This window comes from Syngnathus typhle, linkage group LG3, assembly GCF_033458585.1.
Source record: "Syngnathus typhle isolate RoL2023-S1 ecotype Sweden linkage group LG3, RoL_Styp_1.0, whole genome shotgun sequence".
In the NCBI taxonomy this organism is placed as follows: domain Eukaryota; kingdom Metazoa; phylum Chordata; class Actinopteri; order Syngnathiformes; family Syngnathidae; genus Syngnathus; species Syngnathus typhle.
The window spans coordinates 23,413,197-23,437,750 of record NC_083740.1 but is presented as its reverse complement, the minus strand read 5'-3'; the positions used below and the strand labels follow the sequence as shown (position 1 = coordinate 23,437,750).

Below are 24,554 nucleotides of genomic sequence, written 5' to 3'. Positions count from 1 at the left end.
CCCGGTGAACGAGAGAGCAGCCTCCCTCCGCCTTCGGGTGGGGGGATGGGTCCTGACTGTTGTTTGTGTCTATGCACTAAACAGCAGCTCAGAGTACCCACCCTTCTTGGGGTCCCTGGAGGAAGTGCTGGAGAGCGCTCCTTCTGGGGACACCATTGTTCTACTGGGTGAGTTCAATGCTCACGTGGGCAATGACAGTGAAACCTGGAAGGGCGTGATTGGGAGGAACGGCCCCCCGATCTGAACCCGAGCGGTGTTTTATTATTGGAATTCTGTGCTCGACACAGATTTTCTATAATGAACACCATGTTCAAGCATAAAAGTGTCCATGTGTGCACTTGGCACCAGGACACCCTAGGCCGCAGTTCGATTATCGACTTTGTAGTCGTGTCATCGGATTTGCGGCCGCATGTTTTGGCGCCTCGGGGGAAGTCAACTGATCACCACCTGGTGGTGGGTTGGCTCCGATGGTGGGGGAAGATGTCGGTCTGACCTGGCAGACCCAAACGCTCTGTGAGGGTCTGCTGGGAACATTTGGCAGAATCCCCTGTCAGGAAGAGCTTCAACTCCCACCTCCGGCAGAGCTTTTCCCACATCCCGGGGGAGGCGGGAGACATTGAGTCAGAGTGGACCATGTTTCGTGCCTTCATTGTTGAGGCGGAAGACCGGAGCTGTGGCCGTAAGGTCGTTGGAGCCTGTTGTGGCGGCAATCCCCGAACCGCTGGTGGACATCGGCGGTAAGGGATGCCGACAAGCTGAAGAAGGAGTCCTATCGGGCCGTTTTGGCCTGCAGGACTCCGGAGGCTGCTGACAGGTACCGAATGGCCAAGCGGAACGCGGCTTTGGCGGTTGCTGAGGCAAAAACCCGGGCGTGGAAGTTTGGCGAGGCCATGGAGAATTACTTCCGGACGGCTTTGAGGAAATTCTGGTCCACCATCCGGCATCTCAGGAGGGGGAAGCAGTGCAACGTCAACACTGTTTAGAGTGGGGATGGCGTGCTGCTGACCTCTACTCGAGACGTCGTGAGTCGGAGGGGAGAATACTTTGAAGACCTCCTCAATTCCACCTACACGCCCTGCTTCCACAATTGGATGAGATCCATCCGGAGTTCTTAAAGGCTCTGGATGTTGTGGGGCTGCCATGGCTGACACGCCTCTACAACATTGCGTGGACATCGGGGACAGTGGCTCTGGATTGGCAGACTGGGGTGGTGATTCCCCTCTTTAAGAACGGGGACCGGAGGGTGTGTTCCAATTACAGGGGAATCACACTCCTCAGCCTCCCTGGTAGGGTCTATTCAGGGGTGCTGGAGAGGAGGGTCCGTCGGGAGGTCGAACCTCGGATTCAGGAGGAGCACTGTGGCTTTCGTCCTGGCCGTGGAACAGAGGATCAGCTCTACACCCTCGGCAGGATCCTCGAGGGTGCATAGGAGTTCGCCAAACCAGTCCACATGTGTTTTGTGGAGTTGGAGAAGGCGTTCGACCGTGTCCCTCGGGAGGTTTTGTGGAGGGTGGTTCGGGAGTACGGGGTGCCGAGCCAACTGATAAGGGCGGTTCGGTCCCGATATCATGAATGCCAGAGTTTGGTCCACATTTCCGGCAGTCAATCGGATTTGTTCCCAGTGAGGGTTGGACTCCGCCAAGGCTGCCATTTGTCACCGATTCTGTTCATAAATTTTATAGACAGAATTTCTAGGCGCAGTCGAGGCATTGAGGGGGTCCGGTTTGGAGACCTCAGCATCGCGTCTCTGCTTTTTGCAGATGACGCGGTGCTGTTGGCTTCTTCAGTCCGTGATCTCCAGCTCTCACTGGAGCGGTTCGCAGCCGAGTGTGAAGCGGTCGGAATGAGGGTCAGCACCTCCAAATCCGAGTCCATGGTCCTCGGTCGGAAAAGGGTGGAATGCCCTCTCCGGACCGGGATGAGATCCTGCCCCAAGTGGAGGAGTTCAAGTATCTTAGGTTCTTGTTCACGGGGGGAGGATGGAGCGCAAGATCGACAGGCGGATCGGTGCAGCGTCGGCAGTAATGCGGACTCTGTACCAGTCCGTCGTGGTATAGAAAGAGCTGAGCCAAAAGGCAAAGTTCTCAATTTACCGGTTGATTTACGCTCCTACCCTCACCTATGGTCACGAGCTATGAGTCGTGACCGAAAGAACGAGATCCCGGATACAAGCGGCTGAAATGAGTTTTCTCCGCTCTCCCTTAGAGATAGGATGAGAAGCTCTGTCATCCGGGAGACATTCAGAGTAGAGTCGCTACTCCTCCATGTTGAAAGGAGCCAGATGAGGTGGCTCGGGCATCTCATCAGGATGCCTCCTGGACACCTCCCTGGGGAGATCTTTTGGGCATGTCCCACTGGCAGGAGACCCCGGCTCGACCCAGGACGCGCTGGAGAAACTATGTCTCTCAGCTGGCCTTGGAACGCCTTGGGAACCCCCGGGATGAACTGGATGAAGTGGCTGGGGAGAGGAACATCTGGGAGTCCTTCCTAAAGATGATAACCCGCGACCCGACCCCGAATAAGCGGAAGAAGATGGATGGGTAGATGGACCTACAGTTTTTTCGGGTTAATTTAGGTCACTTCCGTTTTGATTTGGGGCACTTCCGGTTTAATTTGAGTCACTTCCAGTTTGATTTGGTGCACTTCCGGTTCACTTTCTGTTAAAATCGGGGTAGTTTCGGTTCACTTGCTGTTCATATTGGGTCACATCTGGGTCAATCCAAGATGGCCGCCACACTGTGGAAGTGGGGGTGTAGGGGTGAATTGGGTAAGCATCGTGGAAGTGGGGGTGAAGGTGGTGAATAAGGTGAACAAAGTGAATAAAGTTGTAATGGGTTGAATCCGAAAAATGTACAAACGGGATTCGGTTGAAGTTGGGAAATTGTGTAAAATGTAAATAAAAACAAAGTACACTGATTTGAAACTTTTTCTCAACCCATATTAGATTGAATACACTACAAAGAGAACATATTTAATGTTCAAACTGATAAACTTAATTGTTTTTTGCCAAATAATAATTAACTTCGCATTTCATGGCTGCAACACTTCCAGTAGAAGTTGGGAAAGGTGGCAAAAAATACTGAGAAAGCTGAGGAAAGCTCAAACACCTATTTGGAACATCCCACATGTGATCAAGCTAATTGGGTACCATGATTGGGTATAAAATATAAAAGGAGCCTCGCCAAACATGCTCACTCATTCACAAGCAAGGATGGGGCGAGGTTCACCACTTACTCCACAACTGCGTGAGAAAATAGTTGAACAGTTTAAGAACAACATTTCTCAAAGCAAAATTGCAAAGAATTTAGGGTTTTCAACATCTGCGGTCCATAATATCATCAAAAGGACCAGAGAATCTGGGGAAATCACTGCACGCAAGCACAACGGCAGGAAACCAAGACTGAATTACCGTGACCTTCGATCCCTCAGACCGACATGAGTGTGTAAAGGATATCACCAAATGGGCTCAGGAAAACTTCAGAAAACAACTGTCAGTAAATACAGTTCTTCACTACATCAGAAAGTGCGAGTTAAAACGCCATGCAAAGCAAAAGCCGTTTATGAACAACATTCAGAAACGCCGCCGGGTTCTCTGGGCCCGAGCTCATGTAAAATGGACTGATGCACAATGAAAAAGTGTTTTGTGGTCTGATGAGTCCACTTTTCAAAGTTTTTTTGGAAACACTGGCCGTTGTGTCCTCCGGACCAAGGAGGAAGCAAACCATCCGGACTGTTATCAATGCAAAGTTCAAAAGCCAACATCTGTGATGGTATGGGGGTGCATTAGTTCCCATGGCATAGGTGACTTACGTTTCTGTGAAGGCAACATAAATGCTGAAAAGTACCGGGTTTTTTTCATGTATAATGCGCCAAATTTAACTAATTTATTGTCCTAAAATCTGGGGTGCGCATTATACATGGATACATTTTTTTTTTTTAATCCGGATATCATACGGCATTACAGATGCGCTTTCTTCTCTGCTGTTCACTTCAAACACGCTCCATACAAACACAATGGTCACGTATCAGACGCTTGCTCAATCACCTGCTCGTTTGCTGTCACAATGTACCTACCCTACGCAAGTCCGAGACATTTCTTCGCTATTGAGTTTGCTAGCGCATGCGCAGTGATACTGACCGGCAGAATAACATCTGGTTGTTCCTAAAGATGATCTTTTTTCTGAAATAATTTTACGTTTACGGACTTAAGTAGGAGTCAAAATGTGGGTGCATATTATACATGGGTACAGGCTTTTTTCCAGCATCAACATACCATTTTTAGGGTGCGTATTATACATGGGGGCGCATTATACATGGGAAAACGGTACATACAGATTTTGGAGCAACATATTCTGCCGTCCAACCGACGTCTTTTTCATGGACGTCGCTGCTTATTTCAGCAAGATAATGCCAAGCCACATTCTGCACGTGTTACAACAGCGTGGCTTCGAAGTAAAAGAGTCCAGGTTCTCCCCTGGCCCGCTTGCAGTCCAGAACTGTCTCCCGTTGAAAATGTGTGGCGCATTATGAAGCGTAAAATACGACAGGGAAGACCCCGGACTGTTGAACAACTGAAGCGGTTCATCAAGCAACAATGGGAAAGAATTCCACATGAGACGCGAAGAGAATTAGTCTCCTCTCTTCCAAAATGTTTATTGAGTGTTATTAAAAGGAAAGGTGATGTAACGAAGTGGTAAACATGCCCTTTCACAACTTCTACTGCACGTGCTGCAGTCATGAAATTCTACGTTAATTATTTGAAAAATGAAATAAAGTTTATGAATTTGAGCATTAAATATGTTGTCTTTGTAGTGTATTCAATTGAATATAGGTTGAAAAGGATTTTCAAATTATCGTTTTTTGTTTTTATTTACATTTTACACAATTTCCCAACTTCAACCGAATCCGGTTTGTAGAAATTAGAAGGGAAAAAACTAATTTTGGAGAATTTGGCGTGAATTTCAAAATTAAAAATTTTGAATTTTCGGTAAGTGGGAAGTTGTGGAATAGGTGGGCAAAAGATGAACAGCTGAAAGTTGGAATGGGTTGAATCGGTTGAAAAATGTAGAAATTAGAGTTGAAAAGCGAAATTTGGGAGAATTCGGTGTGAATTTCAAAATTGAAAATTTGGAGATTTTGGTAAGTGGGAAGTTGTGGAATAGGTAGGCAGAAGATGAACAGTTGAATGTTGGATTGGGTTGAATCAGTTGAAAATTGTAGAAATTAGAAAGGAAAAATGAATTTTTTGAGAATTCGGCGTGAATTTCAAATTCGTGAAATTCTGTGAATTTAAACGTGAAAACCTGAATTTTTTTAATTTAGCAATTTTGGGAATGTCGAGAATCTTTACGAATGTGATTTGAATGTGATGAACTTTGTGGTAGGCAAAAGATGAACAGTTGGAACGGGTTGAACCTGTGAAAAATGTAGAAATTAGAAGGGAAAAACGAATTTTTTGAGAATTCGGCGTGAATTTCAAATTTGTAAATTTTAAATTTTTGGTAAGTGGGAAGTTGTGGAATAGGTACGCAAAAGATGAACAGTTGAAAGTTGGAACGGGTTGAATCAATGGAAAAATTTAGAAATTAGAGGTGAAAAACAAAATTTTGTGAAATGTTGCGGAAATTCTAAACGTGAAAACGTGAAATCTTTCAATTTGGCAATTTTGGGAATGTCAAAATCTTTCCAAATGTGATTTGAATGTGCTGATTAATGGGAATTTCAAACTGGAACGACGTAAATGTGAAATCTTAAATGTGCCATTAAGAATGAATGGGGAAAAATTTGTCCTAGATTTTTGGAATGAGAAAATGCAAGCGCTCGTGAATATGTGGAATATGTGGAATACGTCAAAAGTGGAATGGAGTGAATCGGATGAATTATGTTGAAGGAGTAGTGCGTAAAAAAAGTGAGGTGAATAAAATAGAAGAAGCGGAATAATAACTAGAAAATGCAATTTCTGGAGAAATAGCGTGTGAAGGCGAAGAAGCTCAATATATATTGAAATGGAAATAGTTCCATCTAAACGTGCAGATGCCTTAACAGTGGCAAAAGCCATTTGCAAAGCCATCATACCGGCTCATGGCATCCCGCAGATCATTTACAGTGACAATGGTCCACACTTTATGAACCAAGTTGTACAGAACATGGCTGTACACCTTGAGATAACGTTAAAAAACCACTGCGCTTGGCACCCCTCCAGCGCTGGCCTGGTTGAACGAGAAAACGCCACTATCAAAAGCAGGTTGAAAAAATGCATGGAATCAACAGACAGAGCCTGGCCGGAGTGCCTAGACTTGGTGGAACTCTATATAAGAATCACCCCCACGTCAGAAGGGCTAACACCTTTTGAAATCATCCATGGGAGACCATATAGACTACCTGTGTTCCCTGCAGATTTGCAAAAAGCAGATGAAGAACAGTCCTTAGCAGATTACATGATCAGAACGCTCAAACTGAAAGATGTGTCAAATGCAAATTTACTGCCGCCTGATCTTCTTTCCCCACAGGTTGACAATCCCATCAAGCCAGGAGACTGGGTCTACATCAAGAAGAACTGGGCCAGCCCACGGTGGGAGGGACCATTCCAAGTTTTACTGACTACCCCCACCGCAGTAAAGATTGCTGAACGGCCCAGCTGGATTCACCTCAGCCACTGAAAGTTGCAGTGTGTGCTGTACCCCTAATTCGGAGTGGTGGGGAAGTCGGACTACAAAGGGGCCTCATTGTTTAGGGTGGGGCATCTCAATGTTGGTGAAGAGTCCATCGATCCCCACTCTGCTAGGTGAGGGGATGTCCCGGTGTCTCTGCCATCCTAGTAGCAACGGAGCTCCATATGCCAGATGGATCTTCTGCTGCGTTGTGGCTGGAGCGTGCTATGCTTTGTGGGCTCATCTGAATGGACCGATTGACAATGTCAACCGTGGAAGAAGATGGTCACATGATGAGAACTTTGAGGACTGGCCATGGAACCCCAGGAACCCATACGAAACCAACGCTTGGTACTGGTATGTAAAGTTCACTGTGAGAGCTCACACACAGGAGGGATGCTATGTGTGTTCCAAACTCCCCCCTTCCTCCACACAAATTTACTTGGAGGCCAGAGCGATGAATGTCACTGAAGCGAAATGTATGGCATACATGGGAGGAGTTGGATATTAACACCGTGCTGTTACAGTCAGTGATGCCGACCCTTCCTGCCCTGGACTTGCAGACGGTACCCGTGATCAGCTTTTCTGGACAAATCTCAATGTGACTGTTAAAGGACGAACATTGCCGCAACTGGCCTACACAGAGAGACCAGCTGGAGTGAACTACACTTGTTACATCATGTTACATGTAACGAGACCCACAAATGCATTAACAACGACTGCTCTCCAGGAGGAGACATTTTACCGCGGCACCATTGAGAGCGTCCTCTCCAGCTGTATTGCTGTTTGGGGGGGCGGCTGCACTGACTACAACTTGAAGGCCCTGCAGCGCATAGTGAACACGGCTGGTAAGATTATTGGTGCTTCGCTCCCCTCCTTGAAGGACATTTACACCTCCCATCTCACCCGCTAGTGATGTGAGTCACCCCGCTCACTCTTTGTTTGATCTTCTGCCCTCTGGGAAGAGGTACAGGAGTTTGCGCTCCCGCACTACCAGACTCTCCAACAGCTTCATACTCCAGGCTGTTAGGATCCTGAACTCGCCCCCCCCCCCCCCTTTCTGCGTAACATCCTGTACTTTGCGCTATGCATACTGTCTGCTGTACGCACACTGGCTCAGTTTTGCTCCTCTTATTTATTGTGTTATTTGTTTATTATTAATTCATCACTCATTTTATTTATTTATTAGTTATTGTTTGTGCCTTCTTGTTTTTATTTTGTGTCGTTTACTTGTATGTTTATCGTGTACTGTGTCTCGTCACCGTGGGATGGAGGAAACGGAATTTCGGTTTCTTTGTGTGTCTTGACATATGAAGGGATTGACAATAAAGTTGACTTTGACCATCAAACAGGACCTATTTCATACAGAATGGCTGGTGGCTTTGTGGTCACAAGGTTTATCCGATGCTGCCCGCCAACTGGACAGAGGTGTGTGCACCAGTGTGGGTGACAGACCACACCTACAGGATACAACATCAGCTGACGACAGCACACAACTCTTCTGGACGTCGACGCAGGGCTGTTGCAACCTTTGACCCTCATGACCCTGTCTAGGGTGTGAATGTTCCAGACGAACATAAAGTATGGTCCGTCTGAGACAAAGTTGTTCATGCACTTTCTCCTTGGATCAAAGTTGGAAAACAAGCACTCTACATCGAGACACTGAACTATCGTTTCCAATATTTTGTGAATCTCTCGCTGCAGGTCAATGATGGACAAAACAGGGAGATTCAGGCTATTAGGCTAATGGTCTTGCAAAACAGGATGGTTCTGGACTTGATGACTGCAGCACAAGGTGGTGTGTGCCACATTATTGGGACTTCCTGTTGCACATACATACCAGGAGAAAATGACACATCAACGACGCCATAAATTCACTGAAGAACTTACAGCAGGCCATGTCAAAAGACAAAGTCCCACGTCAATGGGATTTTTTTTCATGGCTATTCTCTGGCAACTGGTGGCAACTGCTGTTGAAATTTGTGACTCCTGTGCTTGTTGTGCTGGTGTTGTTGTGCTTATTTGCGACCTGTGTTGAATCGTGTTTGAAGTCTGCTGTATCAAGATCTTTATCTTTTACCATAGCACAGGTGCAAATACAACATATCAGACATGTCAAATGTGATGACTATGACGCGCTGCGGAAAGATGATTGCGATGATGCTGTTTAGCCGTGCAAGTTTTACGAAAACTTGATTTGACCATCGAAAATGCCTCGCAAGTGATGAATACAATGATGTACTGTTTCTGAGCTTTTATTTTTTTAATTTTTTATTGATAGCATTCTGGTCGCCTAAGGAAGAGGGACCGTGTGAGACCTTTCCTGCATTAAAACATCTAGCCGCAGGTTATTCACTCACACTAAATTTGGACTGGAGTATTGAGGAAAAATCTCATCTTCACTGGAAATTATTGCTGTCATTGTTTGTTGTTTTTATCATGTATCACCCTTCACGATCCCCAACCCGTCTCCTATCATCTGTTTTTTTATTAATCTTTTTTATTATTTTTTTTACTATTCTTCTTTCTTCATTGTATTTTCTTACTTATGTTTGATTGATCGGGGTTGGCATAATCATATGATAAACAGGAAGGATATGTTAGGGTTTACAGATTATCTTGATCGTATGATTATGTTGGAATGTAGACTAGAATTATTAACTTTGTTTAAATTTTTACCTTTCCTTGATTCTGAAAAGTTTAATCATTCAGTTGTTGAAACTTACCAAATGGTGTGGAAACATTATTGCTTAGTTAGCCATCTAAAATGCTCCACTAGTTTTTGTTTCCACGACCTTGTAAAACAATGAGCTAGGACCCTCCGCATTGATTAACCAGTTGCTGAGGTGACCACCAAACATGTCCAATGTCACCCCCACCCTGCTTTCTCTCAATAAATACTCTCTTGCAAGAATCCTCATTCAATCATCGCTGTACGCACAGCGACGAATGACTCTCCACTTGCAAGTGCTTAAAAAGGGCATACTGTCTCCCGTGTGGTTCTTGCAAAAATAAGTTAGAGTGAGCATCACTCTAACAAACGGTGTCATGAATATTTTGGAATAAGTTAAAAGTGGAACGGAGTGAATCGGTTGAAGTATGTGGAACTAGTTAAGCGTCAAAAAGTGGGGGGAATAAGTAGAAAAATAAAGTTGTTCAATAACAACAGTGTTAAGGCCTTTGCCTTCACACAATAAAGTGAATGGTATAGAACAGGGGTGGGCAAACTTTTTGACTCGCGGGCCGAACTGGGTTCTAAATTTGGACCGGAGGGCCGAACCAGGAGCAGATGGACGTAGTGTTTGTGTGAAGTAATAAAAGCGACCTGTAAAGGCCATTGCATAAAAGATTTTGGCCTTTAGTAGGGAGTAAAGCATGGATATTCCAAACGAGTTTTTTGAAAACAAATGCATTTATCAACAGCATTAGAAAAAACAAAAAAAAAACTAAAAAACTGCTATCAGTGATTCTCATAAAATACGACACTGTTATTATGAATAACTCCATCTCCTCAGTGCCTGCAGGTCAGATTAATGAAAGAATCTTAGGAGATCACATCAAACGGCAAACATTCTGACCAAATATATCATCTTGAAGAATCGGCGAAAGCATACACCCAAATAAAGTAATCAAAACGGCAACACGGTGATTTTCAGTGGGAACAGTGTTATTGGTCTCCCTTTTTTGCTAGTGCGTCATAGTCTGGAGTAAAATTTGTTGTTACCTCGATCTGTGACGGGTTGATGTTGATGTGGCTGAACGTCACGTCGCGTACGTCGAGCCAAATTGGCCACTCTTTTTTAAACACGTTTGTGGGTGGCTTTAGCGTAAAACTGTATCTGAAAGCTCAGCGCGCGAATTACAAGAATGCTGTCGTCACAGCCCACGCTCTAAATTCGGGACTGATACAAATAGAGCGCGAGTGCGCCATGTCCGTACTACTGAGTATGTGCACGCACTTGTGAGTGTGCACCGAGCTTTCTGACACGGCTTCCGGTAGTATATGCGCAGGCGAGTGGTTCCCCATCTACTGGGGAAACGCCGTAGTTTGCCCACCTCTGGTATAGAATAACAAGTGTGGAGGCCTTTGCTAACTAACAACAACAACAACAACAACAACAACTAATACATGCCGGTTGGGCACTACAAAATTCTGCTTAAATTGTTCAATGTGGTCAAAGAAGAAATGGGGTCGATATACAAAAAGTCCTGCCTAGCTACAAAAACAGATATGCTCAAACCTCATTGAATAAAGTACATAAGCAGACAAGTATATTCACATATTAAATCAATAAAAGAAACATTTTAGGCATATAATTATACTTACACACCAAATCAATAGACATAACTAGACATTTTTGATAGGTGGTAATGACAAAGGTTTTTATAACTTTATGATCTGATATGTATTTCTGTGCACTTTGAAATAACAAATGTTTTTTTATATATTGCCTGAATAGCTTAATGACCCTTAAGGAACTGTTTAATGTATGATTATTTTCTAAATCACGGACACTGCCAAAGTCGTCAAAAAATATTCAGTACTTGATTATATCTTGTGTTTTGATTAATGCTAGACGCCAGCTTTGGATTACTACTGAACGTTCTGGACAGAGGGAATTTTTTTGCCTCACAATGAAAAGATATGTGTCAAAAGATAATGTCAAAAGAACAAACAAACAAATGCATGGTAAGTGGTGAGAAAGAACTTTGCATAGTCACGGTTAACAAATTGATGATGTCAGCCAAAACTTCACATAATTCTGTACAAAATGACAAATTTGAAAGAATGATGAATGGGCGGTGTGCGACAGTGGGCAAAGTGGATGTATGTGCAAGAATGGTTTACAGCAGGGGTGTCTAAACTTTTTGCAAGGAGGGCCAGATTTAGTAACGTGAAGGGGCCCGGGGGCCAATATTTGCCGTAGTTTGGACACCCCTAGTTTACAGGAAGGACACTTGGAGATAAAACCGGTAGCGGTGCCAGAGGAAGAGCGGCAGGAGGAACACAACCAAGAACCCAGCCAAAGGTGATCGCCAAGGCCGAAAGACGGGAAGGAAAACAACAGACCCCCAACACACGCCGAATTGCCCATAATCAGCACCCACCCCCACGGAACCAGCTATCACGGAACCAGCATCCACTCCCATTGAATCAAACTCTCCTCCGACTTGCCACACCCACTGACTCATCACCCATCAAACTCGGCCCACACTGGCATGTGCAACTGAATATAAGCTGACCAAAGAACCTTGAACGTTGCCCTTTCTGAATGGAGACTTTCTGCTTTTGAGCATGGTCGCACGAAAGGCCCAGCGCTGTATTGTACTTTCCTGAAAACAGAGCTTTCTTACCAAGAATTGTGATTGAACTCAACCAACCTGCGTAAGTCTAAATTTTGTTTCAGTGTCTTAGCCTGTTCCTAAAACTGAAGAAAGAGAACGAGCACGCAGTGAGTAAATTGGATAACAGGTGATTGGCTATGGCTTTTGCCGTGAGGCAGGGATAGCGCGCTTCCCAAATTGTGGATCAAATCCAACAAATACCGTGTTAAATGTCTAATATCTCTCATCTGTAGTCAAATGAGTTTATCACTTTAAAAACCATGGTCTGCAGACCTTACCACTGAACATCAGTCTCAAATGCAGCAATATTTACAGCAAATAACAGCATAGACGAGAGTTTATTTCGCAATTTCAACATCGCAACTGAACATTTGGTGTCTAATTTGCAGATTACGCGTTTCCAAGCACAGCCTGTTAAATGGTGGTCAATTGCCGTATTACAGTTACTAAAAAATACTTAAAACCTACATTTGAGAAAATAGTGCAATCTGACAAACACCGAGCGACATCTTGATCGCAGATCTCAAAAAGAGAGAGATTCAAAGGACCTTACAGCATGACTTTGGAAACACGTACGTCCACAGGAACTGTTCTGTCTTTAAACGCTGTTGTGATGAAACAGCCAAAAGTTAAGGCCGCCATGACACTCAGAGAGAACGCGAAAAGGGAGTTAGCTCTTGACAAAACGGTGTTCATTTTTTTAAATGTGGTACAAGAGAAAATAAGAAACACTCAAATGTAACAAACGTGTCAAACTCCGTATGTGTAGAATGACAAATTGTAAATGACAGAGAAAGCTTATCCCGCCGTGTTTCACAATAAAACAATACCAAGTACGCGCTATGCTGATGTATCTTAATATTTATTTTAAGTATTGTAAATTGTGTACACTTAATCTCAACGGATGAAATAAAATCGTAAATTACTTGCTTAAGAGGTTAGCTTCATCGGCACATCAAGGAGCTCACTCTTTATTCTGACTTGAGGCATATTACAACTTCCGGTGTGAAGTTTTTGAGGTTAGTGATTATTTGCCGTGTCCAAATTCACAGACTGCGTCCTCTTGTTTGGATTGACTCGGGGTCCTAACACCTTTGATGACGTCACGATCTTTGTGAAGAAACTTCTAAAAACAAATCTAGAAAATGTATTTTTGGTGCAGTCTGGGATTGTTTATTTAACGAACTAAATTAGTTTATTATTTATGTTTGAAAAAAACACATCGTTATTGTGACATTATTTTTAGTCAGGCAATCTCCTCCCATCGCCGGTGTCGGGACCACGTCTATTCATTATTATTATTATTATCCATCCATCCATCCATTCATTTTCTGTACCGCTTAGTCCCCACGGGGGTCGCGGGCGTGCTGGAGCCTATCCCAGCCGTCATCGGGCAGTAGGTGGGGGACACCCTGAACCGGTTGCCAGCCAATCGCAGGGCACACAGAGACAAACAACCATACACACTCGCACTCACACTCACACCAAGGGACAATTTGGAGTGCTCAATTGTTCTACCAAGCATGTTTTTGGGTTGTGGGAGGAAACCGGAGTGCCCGGAGAAAACCCACGCGGGCTCGGGGAGAACATGCAAACTCCACCCAGGGAGGGCCGGAGGTGGAATCGAACCCGCACCCTCCTAACTGTGAGGCTGACGTGCTACCCAGTCCCCCACCGAGCCGCCTATTATTATTATTATTATTATTATTATTATTATTATTATTATTATTATTATTATTATTATTATTATTATTATTATTATTATGAAAATATACAAACATGGCATATCGAAGACAAGAGAACATGTGTATGTTACGCACAAGGCACATACTAACCAACTAATACCACAACAGGTAATCATTAAAAAAGAATAACAGAAAACAATCAAATCAAATAAATATTTAAATAAATAAAAAGAATAAAACTATACTAAATACCAGAGATGGGACCAAGTCACACATGTGCAAGTCTCAAGTAAGTCTCGAGTCTTAACCTTCAAGTCTCAAGTAAGTCCCAAGTCATTTTTTTCTTGGGCAAGTAAAGTCCTTAAATAGGTCAAGTCAAGTCGAAGTCAAGTCCTTAAATAGGTCAAGTCCAAGTCAAGTCACCTTATTATTGCAATTTTACCCGCAGAATCTGATCTTAGTAGTGAAAAGACAAGATATCAGTAACTTTAAGTAACCATCATTGTCCAATTTGTCTAACCTGTTTAAAAAATATGACAATAATTTGGATTTGCACTGTAATTACTGATATTCAGTAAAATACACCATTAAATCATATTTACTTAATTCAGTTTCATCATCATATTCATTGCATTAAAGCTATATATATACACACCTATTTAGATAAATGAAAAGCAGTTACTTGGCAGAATGGCTCTTCAAATGACGGACAAAGTTTGAAGTTGTCGTCTGGCTGTCCGAAATGTTTTTGTTGCATATCTCGCACTGTGCTGTCTGTCTTTTGCCGTCATAAAAGTAATTGCGATAGCCGAGGGTGATGACTCGCGGTACCGGTCCCGCTCCCGCTGACAAGTTTGCGTATGTCTGATATAAAAGGGCGTGATTCTCCAATAAACACGTTCAGTAGGTAGAGAGGGCACGACTGATTGATTGACAGGGTAGTGATCCAATCATGACAACGCCATTCTCAGCCTGCGCTCCTACCGCGTTATCGATATTATTTTTCTAAATGTATTATTAATTTTATATTCAAACTGAAAACATAAACTAAATAACACTGGAGTCAATCAAGTCATCGTGTCTCAAGTCAAGTCAAGTCCCGAGTCTTTAACTTCCAAGTCGAGTCTCGAGTTTTTTCATTTTTTGTCAAGTCACAAGTCGTCAAAACAGCGACTCGAGTCGACTCGAGTCCAAGTCACAGTGACTCGAGTCCGCATCTCTGCTAAATACACGCAGTGGTTAGCACGCCCGCCTCACAGTTAGGATGATGCGGGTTCGATTTCAACTCCGCCCCTTCCTGTGTAGAGTTTGCATGTTCTCAAGAGCCTGTGTGGGTTTTCTCCGGGTCCTCCGATTTCCTCCCACATCCCAAAAATATGCTTAGTAGCGCTCCAAATTGCCCGTGAGTGCGAGAGCGGATGGTTGTTCGTCTCTATGTAATAATAATTAAAAAAAATAATAATAATAATACATTTTATTTATAAGGCGCCTTTCAAGGCACTCAAGATCGCCGTACCTTGCGATTGGCTGGCAACCGATTCAGGGGTGTCCTCTCCCTACTGCCGATGACTGCTGGGACAGGCTCTCTCTCGCATGACCGCGACCGCCGTAGGGCCAAATGGTATAGAACAGTGATCCCCAACCTTTTTAGCACCACGGACTGGATTACTGTCAGACAATATTTTGATATTTGATGACATCACAATTTTTGCAGAGAAAACTTCTAAAACGATTCTAGAAAATCAGAATCAAATGTCGAAAGCATCAATAAATCAAATAATCACAGACTGCACATTGTTTATAGACATTTTCTTTACAAAAATCGTCCGTGTTTGAACTACAATCCAATTTCCGCAAAACAACAATCACAACCACAATCCTAAACGTCATAATATAATATATAATATCATATAATACAATAGCATATAATATCATATAATATCATATAATAATAATATAATATATATAATAATAAATGTGAATCCACTGTGTATTCTATGCAACTTTACTTGCAGCATCCTCATAACATCGTGCCAACAACATAACATGAGTAATGATATGTACACATCACCGAGAGGTAAAATAATGCGTTATTTATTCTTTCTTGTCCGGCCCAGTACCAGTCCGCGGCCCGGGGATTGGGGACCACTGGAATAGAAGATGGATGGATAATAAATACAAAATAATAATGGATCCCTAAGTTTGCCAAGTTAGAGGTCACCAAAAATACAAAACTCAGTGTATGCATAGAGTGAAACTATCCATCCATCCATTTTCTGTACCACTTTATCCCCACGGGGGTCGCGGGCGTGCTGGAGCCTATCCCAGCTGTCATCGGGCAGTAGGCGGGGGACACCCTGAACTGGTTGCCAGCCAATTAAAAATACCAAAATACAAAACTCAGTGTATGCATAGAGTAAAACTAATGCAATTTTAATTTTCATCAACTTTAAAGACATGAGGTGTTTATCTGTGAGGTCTTTCATAATGACAGAGAACATGGGCTTTGTCTTTCTCAATTTAAAGCAATGGATGGAATGTTTAGCTAACAATAACAGATTATTAAAATTGTCTTCCAGAATGAGTTCAAAGATAATATCTTCCTTAGTGAGTGGAACAGGAAAAAATATTTTGGTTGACAACCACTCCTGAAAGTTCTTCAAAAAAGCTGTTGTATATATACACTCAAAGAAAAGAAGTGCTGTGGTCTAAATATATTCATCACAGAAAGTACAATTATTGTGGTTTACACCAAACTTCAATCTTAATAATTCATTGGATGGAGAAATGTCATTTATTTTTTTTATTGTAAATTGGACTTCTTTAATCTTGGGGCAAACTGGATATTTGATTAATAAAGTTTTATTTTCCTAATATTGGCTTGTGCAAAAAACCTGGATGATGTAGTTTCTATGTGATCGTAGTGGGTAGAGCGTATCAGTCAAGGAACGGCATAACTTTTCTTTGTTCTTTAGTCAGAAGTTTATTGTTTTCAGTTTTGATCTATCAGGAAAAAATGCTTGTCTTTGTTCTGTACCAACAGTTTGGCTGCTATCGGGATTGCTCTTATCACAATTCAGCTTTTCCACTTAATACTATAGTGTTGTAAAACAGCACGTGGTCTTCCAGGTTGGGCGTGGGGCCAACAGCCCTACCCCGTAAAAAGACACTACTGTTACGGATACTTCTACCAACTATACTACCACGGACCTCGCAGTAGACTCGAGCCAACCTATGAAAGCCTTCAATAGGAAGTCAAGAGCGTGATAGTGTGGTGAATGGTCTTTGTTGTTTTGCCGGTCTCCAAAAAAACACCCGGTGAACAATGGCTGTCCCAGGGAAGCACTCCAGTGTCACACGGCTGATTGGGAAAAGATTTTATTCAACCCATGTCAGAGTGATGTCTCTCCAAAAGTTCGAGTGGCCCCAAAAGCAAAGATGTTTCAGCTCTCGACAGCAAAGCTGTTCGCCCCAAAAAGCCCTCGCGCCTCTTGCTCTTGCCCCCTCTCTATCTGTTCTCCCCCATCATTTGTACCTCGTAAGACAACAGCTGCGGTCTGAGTCTCACTCTACTGGTTACTTCCGATGCCCTTAAAAGGGCATGGACAAAGGTCTTTCTGGTCACGGACGAATGGCCCTTCCATATTCTAAGTACCTACACATTACTGAAACTAGAGCTTCTCTGTACCACAAAAATAGCTTAGGGTCTTCTCACTGCTGCTAGGTCGCCATTTAAGGTGACATACAGAGAATAGAATCCAAAATTTACCTCATTCCCCCCTTCGGGAGTTTGTAAATGTCCCGAAAACGGTCCAAAAAGAGATGACATCGGTAAACATCCAAAAATCTTCACCCAAACAAATTTTGTGGTCACGTCTACAATTTGGCCTATACCTGCACAGCCTATACCACGCTCGAGGCATTCTACTTAAGGTTATTTTAACTAGGAAAGCTCAAACTACTTTGGTATCCAATTGCTCCCTGACAGCAATCTGAGGCCTCTCAGGAACCACAAATAAAGAAAATTGAAGTCCACATTATCCAAATGACGATAACTAGGGGTGTAAATCGCGGGTTTTGTCACGATACGATATCATATCGATACAAAGAACCACAATACGATATTTGCCGATATCTTAAAGCCTGCTGTGATTCATTCACGATACATCACGATATAGTGCTCTACGATCGATATAGAACAATATCCTGATTTATAACAATTCATACGCAAAATCAACAAGGTACTGCAAACTCTTTATTTAGGAAATTACAAAGTGCTTCCAAACGAATGACTTGAAGCCCAAAGGGGAGCGAATTTCCTCGTCGTCTTGGACACTAGCCATAGCACCAGCCCAGGAGCCGCGTAGTTGTCAGCTCCCCTTTCACGTGCCTGCTCTGCTCACAACACAACACGCCGCGCACTGCTCCCGGAAAGAGGAAGCAAGCAACAATGAACTGGATTTCAAAATAAAGTCGCGTCTAATGTCCGAGGTCAAAAACAAGCGATATAGATCGATGTTTACGTTTAGCATTGATGCCAACAAATCGTAGAGCATTATATCGATTAATCGATGTGTATTGATGAATCATTACACCCCTAACGATAACCACCCCCCTTACGTAATACCTCAATACCGTTGATAATTTATGAAGCAATGAATTTGGCGTGGTCCGTTAGAAACCTCAAAAAGTTGCCGGCCCTCCCTCAAGAAAAAAACCTGCCAGTCTAATGACATGGAAAAAGAGGGAGGCCCTTTCTAACATCCTCAGTGATTCCCTCCACCTGGCGTCAGCCAGGTACAAGGAGTCCTGGAACATATCACAATCCACAAACCAGTATGAGCTCACAAAACAGCAAGGAAAAGAAATGACATGTTCACCGACCGCTAAACAGTCAAAACTGCGTCGTCATAATGTTAATATGTGACAAGGTAAATGAATAAGATAAAGTAATGCAGCATGTAGACATCAGATAAAGTAATGAATGATATAATATTGACGCAATATCACAGCATACTGCGACGTTGAAGCGCCCTCTGTGTTACCCCCCTTGCATATGTAAGTGCCTGTCTATGCAAAGTCCAGTCCACTGAATGCTCAGTAGTGAATTTGCGCCGGGATCACTGCTCAGGGCCTGCCGTCCATCCAAAATCTTTATGTCCACTTCTCCGTCCTCAGAGTCTCTTTCCAGGCCCCGGTCAGCGTCCACGGGTTCTGCAATAATTGGGAGCCACTGCCAGTATTTACCGATGACAACAGCACAAAACCTCGAGTTGCAATGAAAAAAACAGCAATGCCCAGCGTAGGCCTGAAGTCCTTCCGGCCCCCTTTGGTCACCCCTAGTAGACGACATCTCCATAGCCAGTCGTCAGCAAACAAAACCTTCTCTTTTGGGGTTGATTGGGGCACGGGGACGATTGGTGGTGGTCGTCTCATCAAAGTGCTCAGTAGAACCTCCGAGCGTTCTCGGAATCTACTCCTATGATCCAGAGGCCCAGGTGATCCCCGAAACAAACAAACAAACAAACAAACAAAGAAACAAACACTACCCCCCAGGAGTTATGAATAATCCCCCTTATTTCTCGTCGTGTTGTCAGTCTCGCAAGATCCCTCCTGTAGCAGAGTAACTTCTGCCTGTTCAAGTTAGTCTTTCCTGCTGCAGCTGTCACTGTCTGAAGTCGTCAATCACGTCTTTGCAATTGCTCTTTCCCAGTCCAAATATTAATTTTTACTCCAAATTTTCTCTTTGATTCAAATTTTTCTCAGTATTCTCAAATGGGTATCAGTTCCGTCAATTTTGTTCACCCAATTAGTCTTTGTCTCCCCTTCAAGTCACCTTACTGTTCAAATCAGTCACCCTTTTGAAGCAGTGGACCTGTCATTTTCCCAAAATGATTTACCTATTCAACTCTTTTCAATATTTGTTATGCAAATTAACCCTCTTAAAATGTGTTCTTAAATATTTTACCTTTAATAGCCGCTTTAATGCATTCATATGTTAAGAAATTTTCCCTATTCCTTGTTTCTGGTCCAGTTTCCTATTTTATTTAATTACTATCTTCCATACATTTGTTGTCTATTGTGCTGCAGTCTAATCCCTATTAGCTGTATGATTTGTCATCATTCGTGCTTTTCCGTTGACACTTTAACCGTTACTGTCGCTAGATTGTTACCACGCTTTGCATCCATTCCAGATTGTTGTCTCCCATTAACTCCTTTCCTTTCGAGATGCTTCTTCTGCTCTTTCCATCACTGCCTGTTGAATTCTGGCACGTCCTGTTAAAGCCTAAAAAATAATTGAATCCAAAAAAACATTGAATGTCACAAATAGCTTTTATATCTACTTACTCATTTAAATGTAACTCCACCCCCCTCTGACGCATTCCCCCAGTCACCAGGTATTCAAAAAGGAACCGGCAAAACGTCCTACCGGATCATGATATGCCTTGCAGCCAGTTTGTCGAACCTTTCACTCACCCAGGATCGGCATCCCCAAGTTCCCGGAAATTGACTGTTCACCTCACACTCAGCCACACAAACAAAAATTATCGCACCCCTGCCAGTGAGCATACAGCCCCGCTGACAGCGGACACTTGTGCTCCCAAAAACTACACAGGCATCGAGTATCAAAATAAAAATAGACACACAACGAATCACGGCGCCCGGGGATTCTGTCCTGAAAATCATCAATCATCATAAAAATCAAAAGGGTTAGGGTTAACATTTTCACGTGAATTCAACATAAACTCTCCAAGACTGCAATCGACAACCTGCAAAATTAATACAAGTTATAAAACAACCAGCAATCTGCTCCTTGGCTGGCGGTTGATGCTGCAATAAGTCAAGTGATGCACAGAAACAAGGCAAAGCTCGCACTTGCCACAAGCAAGCTTAAGTTTCAAATGTTTGGTTGTCATCCACATAGTCAGTCATCCCGTCGGGTGAGTCCAGGTTTGTCATGTCATATCGTCCATCGTCCTAGTGTTTGATATTAGTCCTGTCCTGTCCATCTATGTTGCTGAAATGGGCCTTCTCCATGAACTATTTTGTTGTTCATGGTGCCTCTGATTAACCATCAGCTGTTGGTTAAGGTTACAACTCATCACTCATCAATCTTGGGTGTTCCAGTCTCATGTGAGAGGAATCTTACCCTCAACTGTGACCCTTTCATACCAACTCCAAAATACTTTGGCCTTTCACCCTGTCCCAGACACACATACACATTCCTAACCACACAAGTGCCAATTCAGTCATCTTCATCGCTCAGCTCTCATTCCACAACAAACAAATTTAGTATGTGTAAGTGAGTAGGTAATCAGTAAATATTGAAGGTAACCCTTCATTTCTGGATGTTCTTCTCAATTAAATATTTCATACAATCGTACCTTACTTTTACCGTAAAACTGTCAATTAAATAACTAAAAAAATCTGTTATTCCTACTGCTGAGCCTGTTCAAGGGTGAGCATGGGGAAAGAAGCAGCCTCAGATGGTCCTTAAATAATTTTATCCTAATCAATTATTCTGATCGAACAGCTGGGTAAAGATACTCAGAAGGCTCCCTCTGACAGTCTACTCCACTATGTTGTTTTCACTTTGCCATGTCAATGCATTTGTTATTCGAGTCCTATCACATCTGTCATCTCGTTAACTGTCATTTTGTGTGACTCTTATGCAGCATTATTCTTAACTGTTAAAAGTTTTCATGGCAGTTATTCCTTGCGCTTATCGGACTTTCTGACACCAGAATTCCCAGTGAGGTGTAATTAACTTCTAATTTATTAATTAGGTCCATTGAACAATCCAGCCACCTCTTGACTGCATCCTATTGGGTCCTAATGTCCTATTTTCATTTCCAAATTGGCAATGACTAAATTCTAATTGTTAAGGTGGATGGGCTAAATGTGATCCTACTCTTATTTTGTACAATTTAGCCTATCTGTTTTATCCAAATGTATCTTCTGATTGTGATGCTTTTCCTTTTTCTGTAACACTACACCTTTTGCCCTTATTTATCTATCTATCTATCTATCTATCTATCTATCTATCTATCTATCTATCTATCTATCTATCTATCTATCTATCTATCTATCTATCTATCTATCTATCTATCTATCTATCTATCTATCTATCTATCTATCTATCTATCTATCTATCTATCTATCTATCTATCTATCTATCTATCTATCTATCTATCTATCTATCTATCTATCTATCTATCTATCTATCTATCTATCTATCTTTTATCAAGACTCCTCAGTTGTGTCAAGCCCAGGGCCCAAGCAAGCTTCCATCTACTTTGACCCAAGCTCCACCAAGTTTGATAACTCCTCAGCAAGGAGTCCAGTTTGCTTGATGCACATTTCAGGTCTCATGGGTCTTTCGCCGCACCTCATTGTCAAGTTGTTGTCTTTAGTTGTAGCCTCAGAGCCAACTCATTCCTCACTCTCGGATGAGTCCATTTTAAACTGAGTCCATTCTCATCTTGTAAGTTTCTTCACTCTTTGTACTCGCCTCCGAGGATGTCGTTTTCCTCCGGAGCGTTGTGCTCCCCCCAAGCACAAATATAGTCCTTCTTTGCTCTTGCAAAAGGTCAAAGGTGCCTCAGAGCCATGCACTGTTTTCTTGTTGTTCTCAGCTGTCGGTGGAGTCTCGGGATTGAGTTTCAGGGTCACTGATGGATACTGGAAAAGACAGACTGGGAAACCAAACTTAAAATATCGTCTTCCAATTAGCCATTAATTTCCTAGTACCTTTTGTCAATCAAACTTCAAATTCTACTATTAACAACAATTTAATATACTTGAGAAAACCGGCGCCTTTCCTTCATGAGCTCTCGGATGTATTGTGATGGACCTTATTTGAACCATTTTAAAGTGGCAGATTACCCCAAACTAAATTGCAAGTCTTAATTGTGATTTCTCTCACGTATACTGTAATTTCCAGAAGCTCATCCTATTTTCTGGCTACATTCTATCGTTTGTTTTCCTGCCTTTGATTTTATGTAATCCTCTCTATCATCTTTCCACCTTTCCTGATTTGAGGCTTCAATTTCCGATAAAGTTTTCCAATTTTGCATACAGAATGTACATTATTCATAATTAAGTCATGTTCCAAAAATAGCATCATCTCTGGTTTGACCTCAGTATTATTGGTGTTATGCTCACTTACCGATATTACTGGACTATCTTGACTTTTTAATTCTCCGTGTCACGCCCGTGCCAGAGCACGTGCTGCCTGCACTTCCCTCGGCCACACCCCTTTCGTTATCGTAATGTCTGTCACCTGGTTCCTCTTGTTACCCTGTGTATTTAAGCCCTGCCCGTGTATTTCTCCCTGTCGGTGTCTACTGTTGTGATCCGTCCCTGTCCGCGCCCAGTGTTCCTGTCGTTTGGTTTTCCTCGGTCTGTCAGGAGGCTCACGGTCAGAATTTTATCCTTGTCCAAGTGTCCAAGTATCAGAGTGTCCAAGTGTCCAAGTGGACTTCTGTCTGTTTGCTGGCCGTGAGTCTCTATCCCGTTTGTGTCTTCGTTTCCCCACCTGACTCCCTTCCCACTCCCTTTCCCTCCAATAAATCCTAGTCCAAGCTGCATTTGGTCGCCCTGGCTCACCTCATTCCTGACAGAAGACACCGACCAACACAGCGACCAGCGCTTGGACCCCCCTCCACCACCAGCTTCCGTTGTCCAAGCCAAGCCAAGAAGCCAAAGCCAAGAAGTCAAAGCCAAGAAGTCAAAGCCAAGAAGTCAAAGCCAAGAAGTCAAAGCCAAGAAGTCAAAGCCAAGAAGTCAAAGCCAAGCGAAACCAAAGCCAAGAAGTCAAAGCCAAGCGAAGCCAAAGCCAAGGAGCCGAAGCCAAGGAGCCGAAGCCAAGGAGCCGAAGCCAAGGAGCCGAAGCCAAGGAGCCGAAGCCAAGGAGCCAAAGCCAAGGAGCCAAAGCCAAGGAGCCAAAGCCAAGGAGCCAAAGCCAAGAAGCCACAGCCAAGAAGCCGAAGCCAAGAAGCCGAAGCCAAGCGAAACCAAAGCCGAAGCCAAGCGCCAAGCGAAACCAAAGCCGAAGCCAAGCGAAACCAAAGCCAAGCGAAACCAAAGCCAAGCCAAGCGAAACCAAAGCCAAGCCAAGCGAAACCAAAGCCAGGCCAAGCGAAACCAAAGCCAAGCGAAACCAAAGCCAAGCGAAACCAAAGCCAAGCGAAACCAAAACCAAAGCCAAGCGAAACCAAAGCCAAGCCAAGCGAAACCAAAGCCAAGCCAAGCGAAACCAAAGCCAAGCCAAGCGAAACCAAAGCCACGGCAAGCAACCAAGCCACGGCAAGCAACCAAGCCACGGCAAGCAACCAAGCCACGGCAAGCAACCAAGCCACGCCAAGCAACCAAGCCACGCCAAGCAACCAAGCCACGCCCCATCTGCGACGCCAGACTCACGGCCGCCATCGGACTTTGCTCCAGCGACGTTGGACGCACGTGAGCCATGGAGATCCACCTTTGCAACACCGGATCCGCGGCTGTGGCTGTACTTCGGGCCATCGGTTCCCAACCCCGCGACGCTGGACCCACGGCCGCCGTTGATCCTTGTGCCAGCAGCGCCCGAACCTGCGATCATCACCTGACCCCACGTCTAGGAAGGCAACATGCTCGACTCCGGCCGCTGCGCACAACTCCGCCTCCCCGAATGCCGCCGATTGCGGCATGGACTCCCCGAATGCCGCCGAATGCGGTTCTGTTTCCCCGAGTTGCCGCCGAATGCGGTTCTGTTTCCCCGAGTTGCCGCTGAATGCAGTTCTGTTTCCCCGAGTTGTCGCCGAATGCGGTTCTGTTTCCCCGAGTTTCCGCTATGTGTGGGTAAGACTTTGCTGCTGGTTCGGACTTTGCCACA

The 24,554-nt window shown here is 43.7% G+C and overlaps 2 protein-coding genes and 1 long non-coding RNA gene across 4 annotated transcripts in view; 1 reads left to right on the top strand and 2 right to left on the bottom strand.

The window, feature by feature from the left end:
- Nucleotides 1-12,792, bottom strand: part of LOC133150953 (signal peptidase complex subunit 3-like) — a 62,345-nt gene extending 49,553 nt beyond the window's left edge. The window contains exon 1 of one of the 2 annotated variants that reach the window (XM_061273593.1): nt 12,550-12,792. In XM_061273593.1, coding sequence (XP_061129577.1) covers nt 12,550-12,692 — 143 coding nt within the window. In that variant the 5' untranslated portion in view covers nt 12,693-12,792. Of the gene's footprint in view, nt 1-12,464 lie in introns of both variants that reach the window. The other variant, XM_061273594.1, reaches the window with a different exon arrangement.
- Nucleotides 11,847-24,554, top strand: part of LOC133150952 (syntaxin-3-like) — a 75,373-nt gene continuing 62,665 nt past the window's right edge. Inside the window, exon 1 of the mRNA XM_061273592.1 lies at nt 11,847-12,036. The gene's annotated coding sequence lies outside the window, so the exon portion shown is untranslated. The remainder of the gene's footprint in view (nt 12,037-24,554) is intronic.
- LOC133152070 (uncharacterized) lies at nt 17,044-20,635 on the bottom strand. The gene is made up of 2 exons (XR_009714049.1): nt 20,112-20,635; nt 17,044-19,967 (listed from the first exon to the last, which is right to left on the bottom strand). It is a non-coding gene; the product is annotated as an uncharacterized LOC133152070 (long non-coding RNA).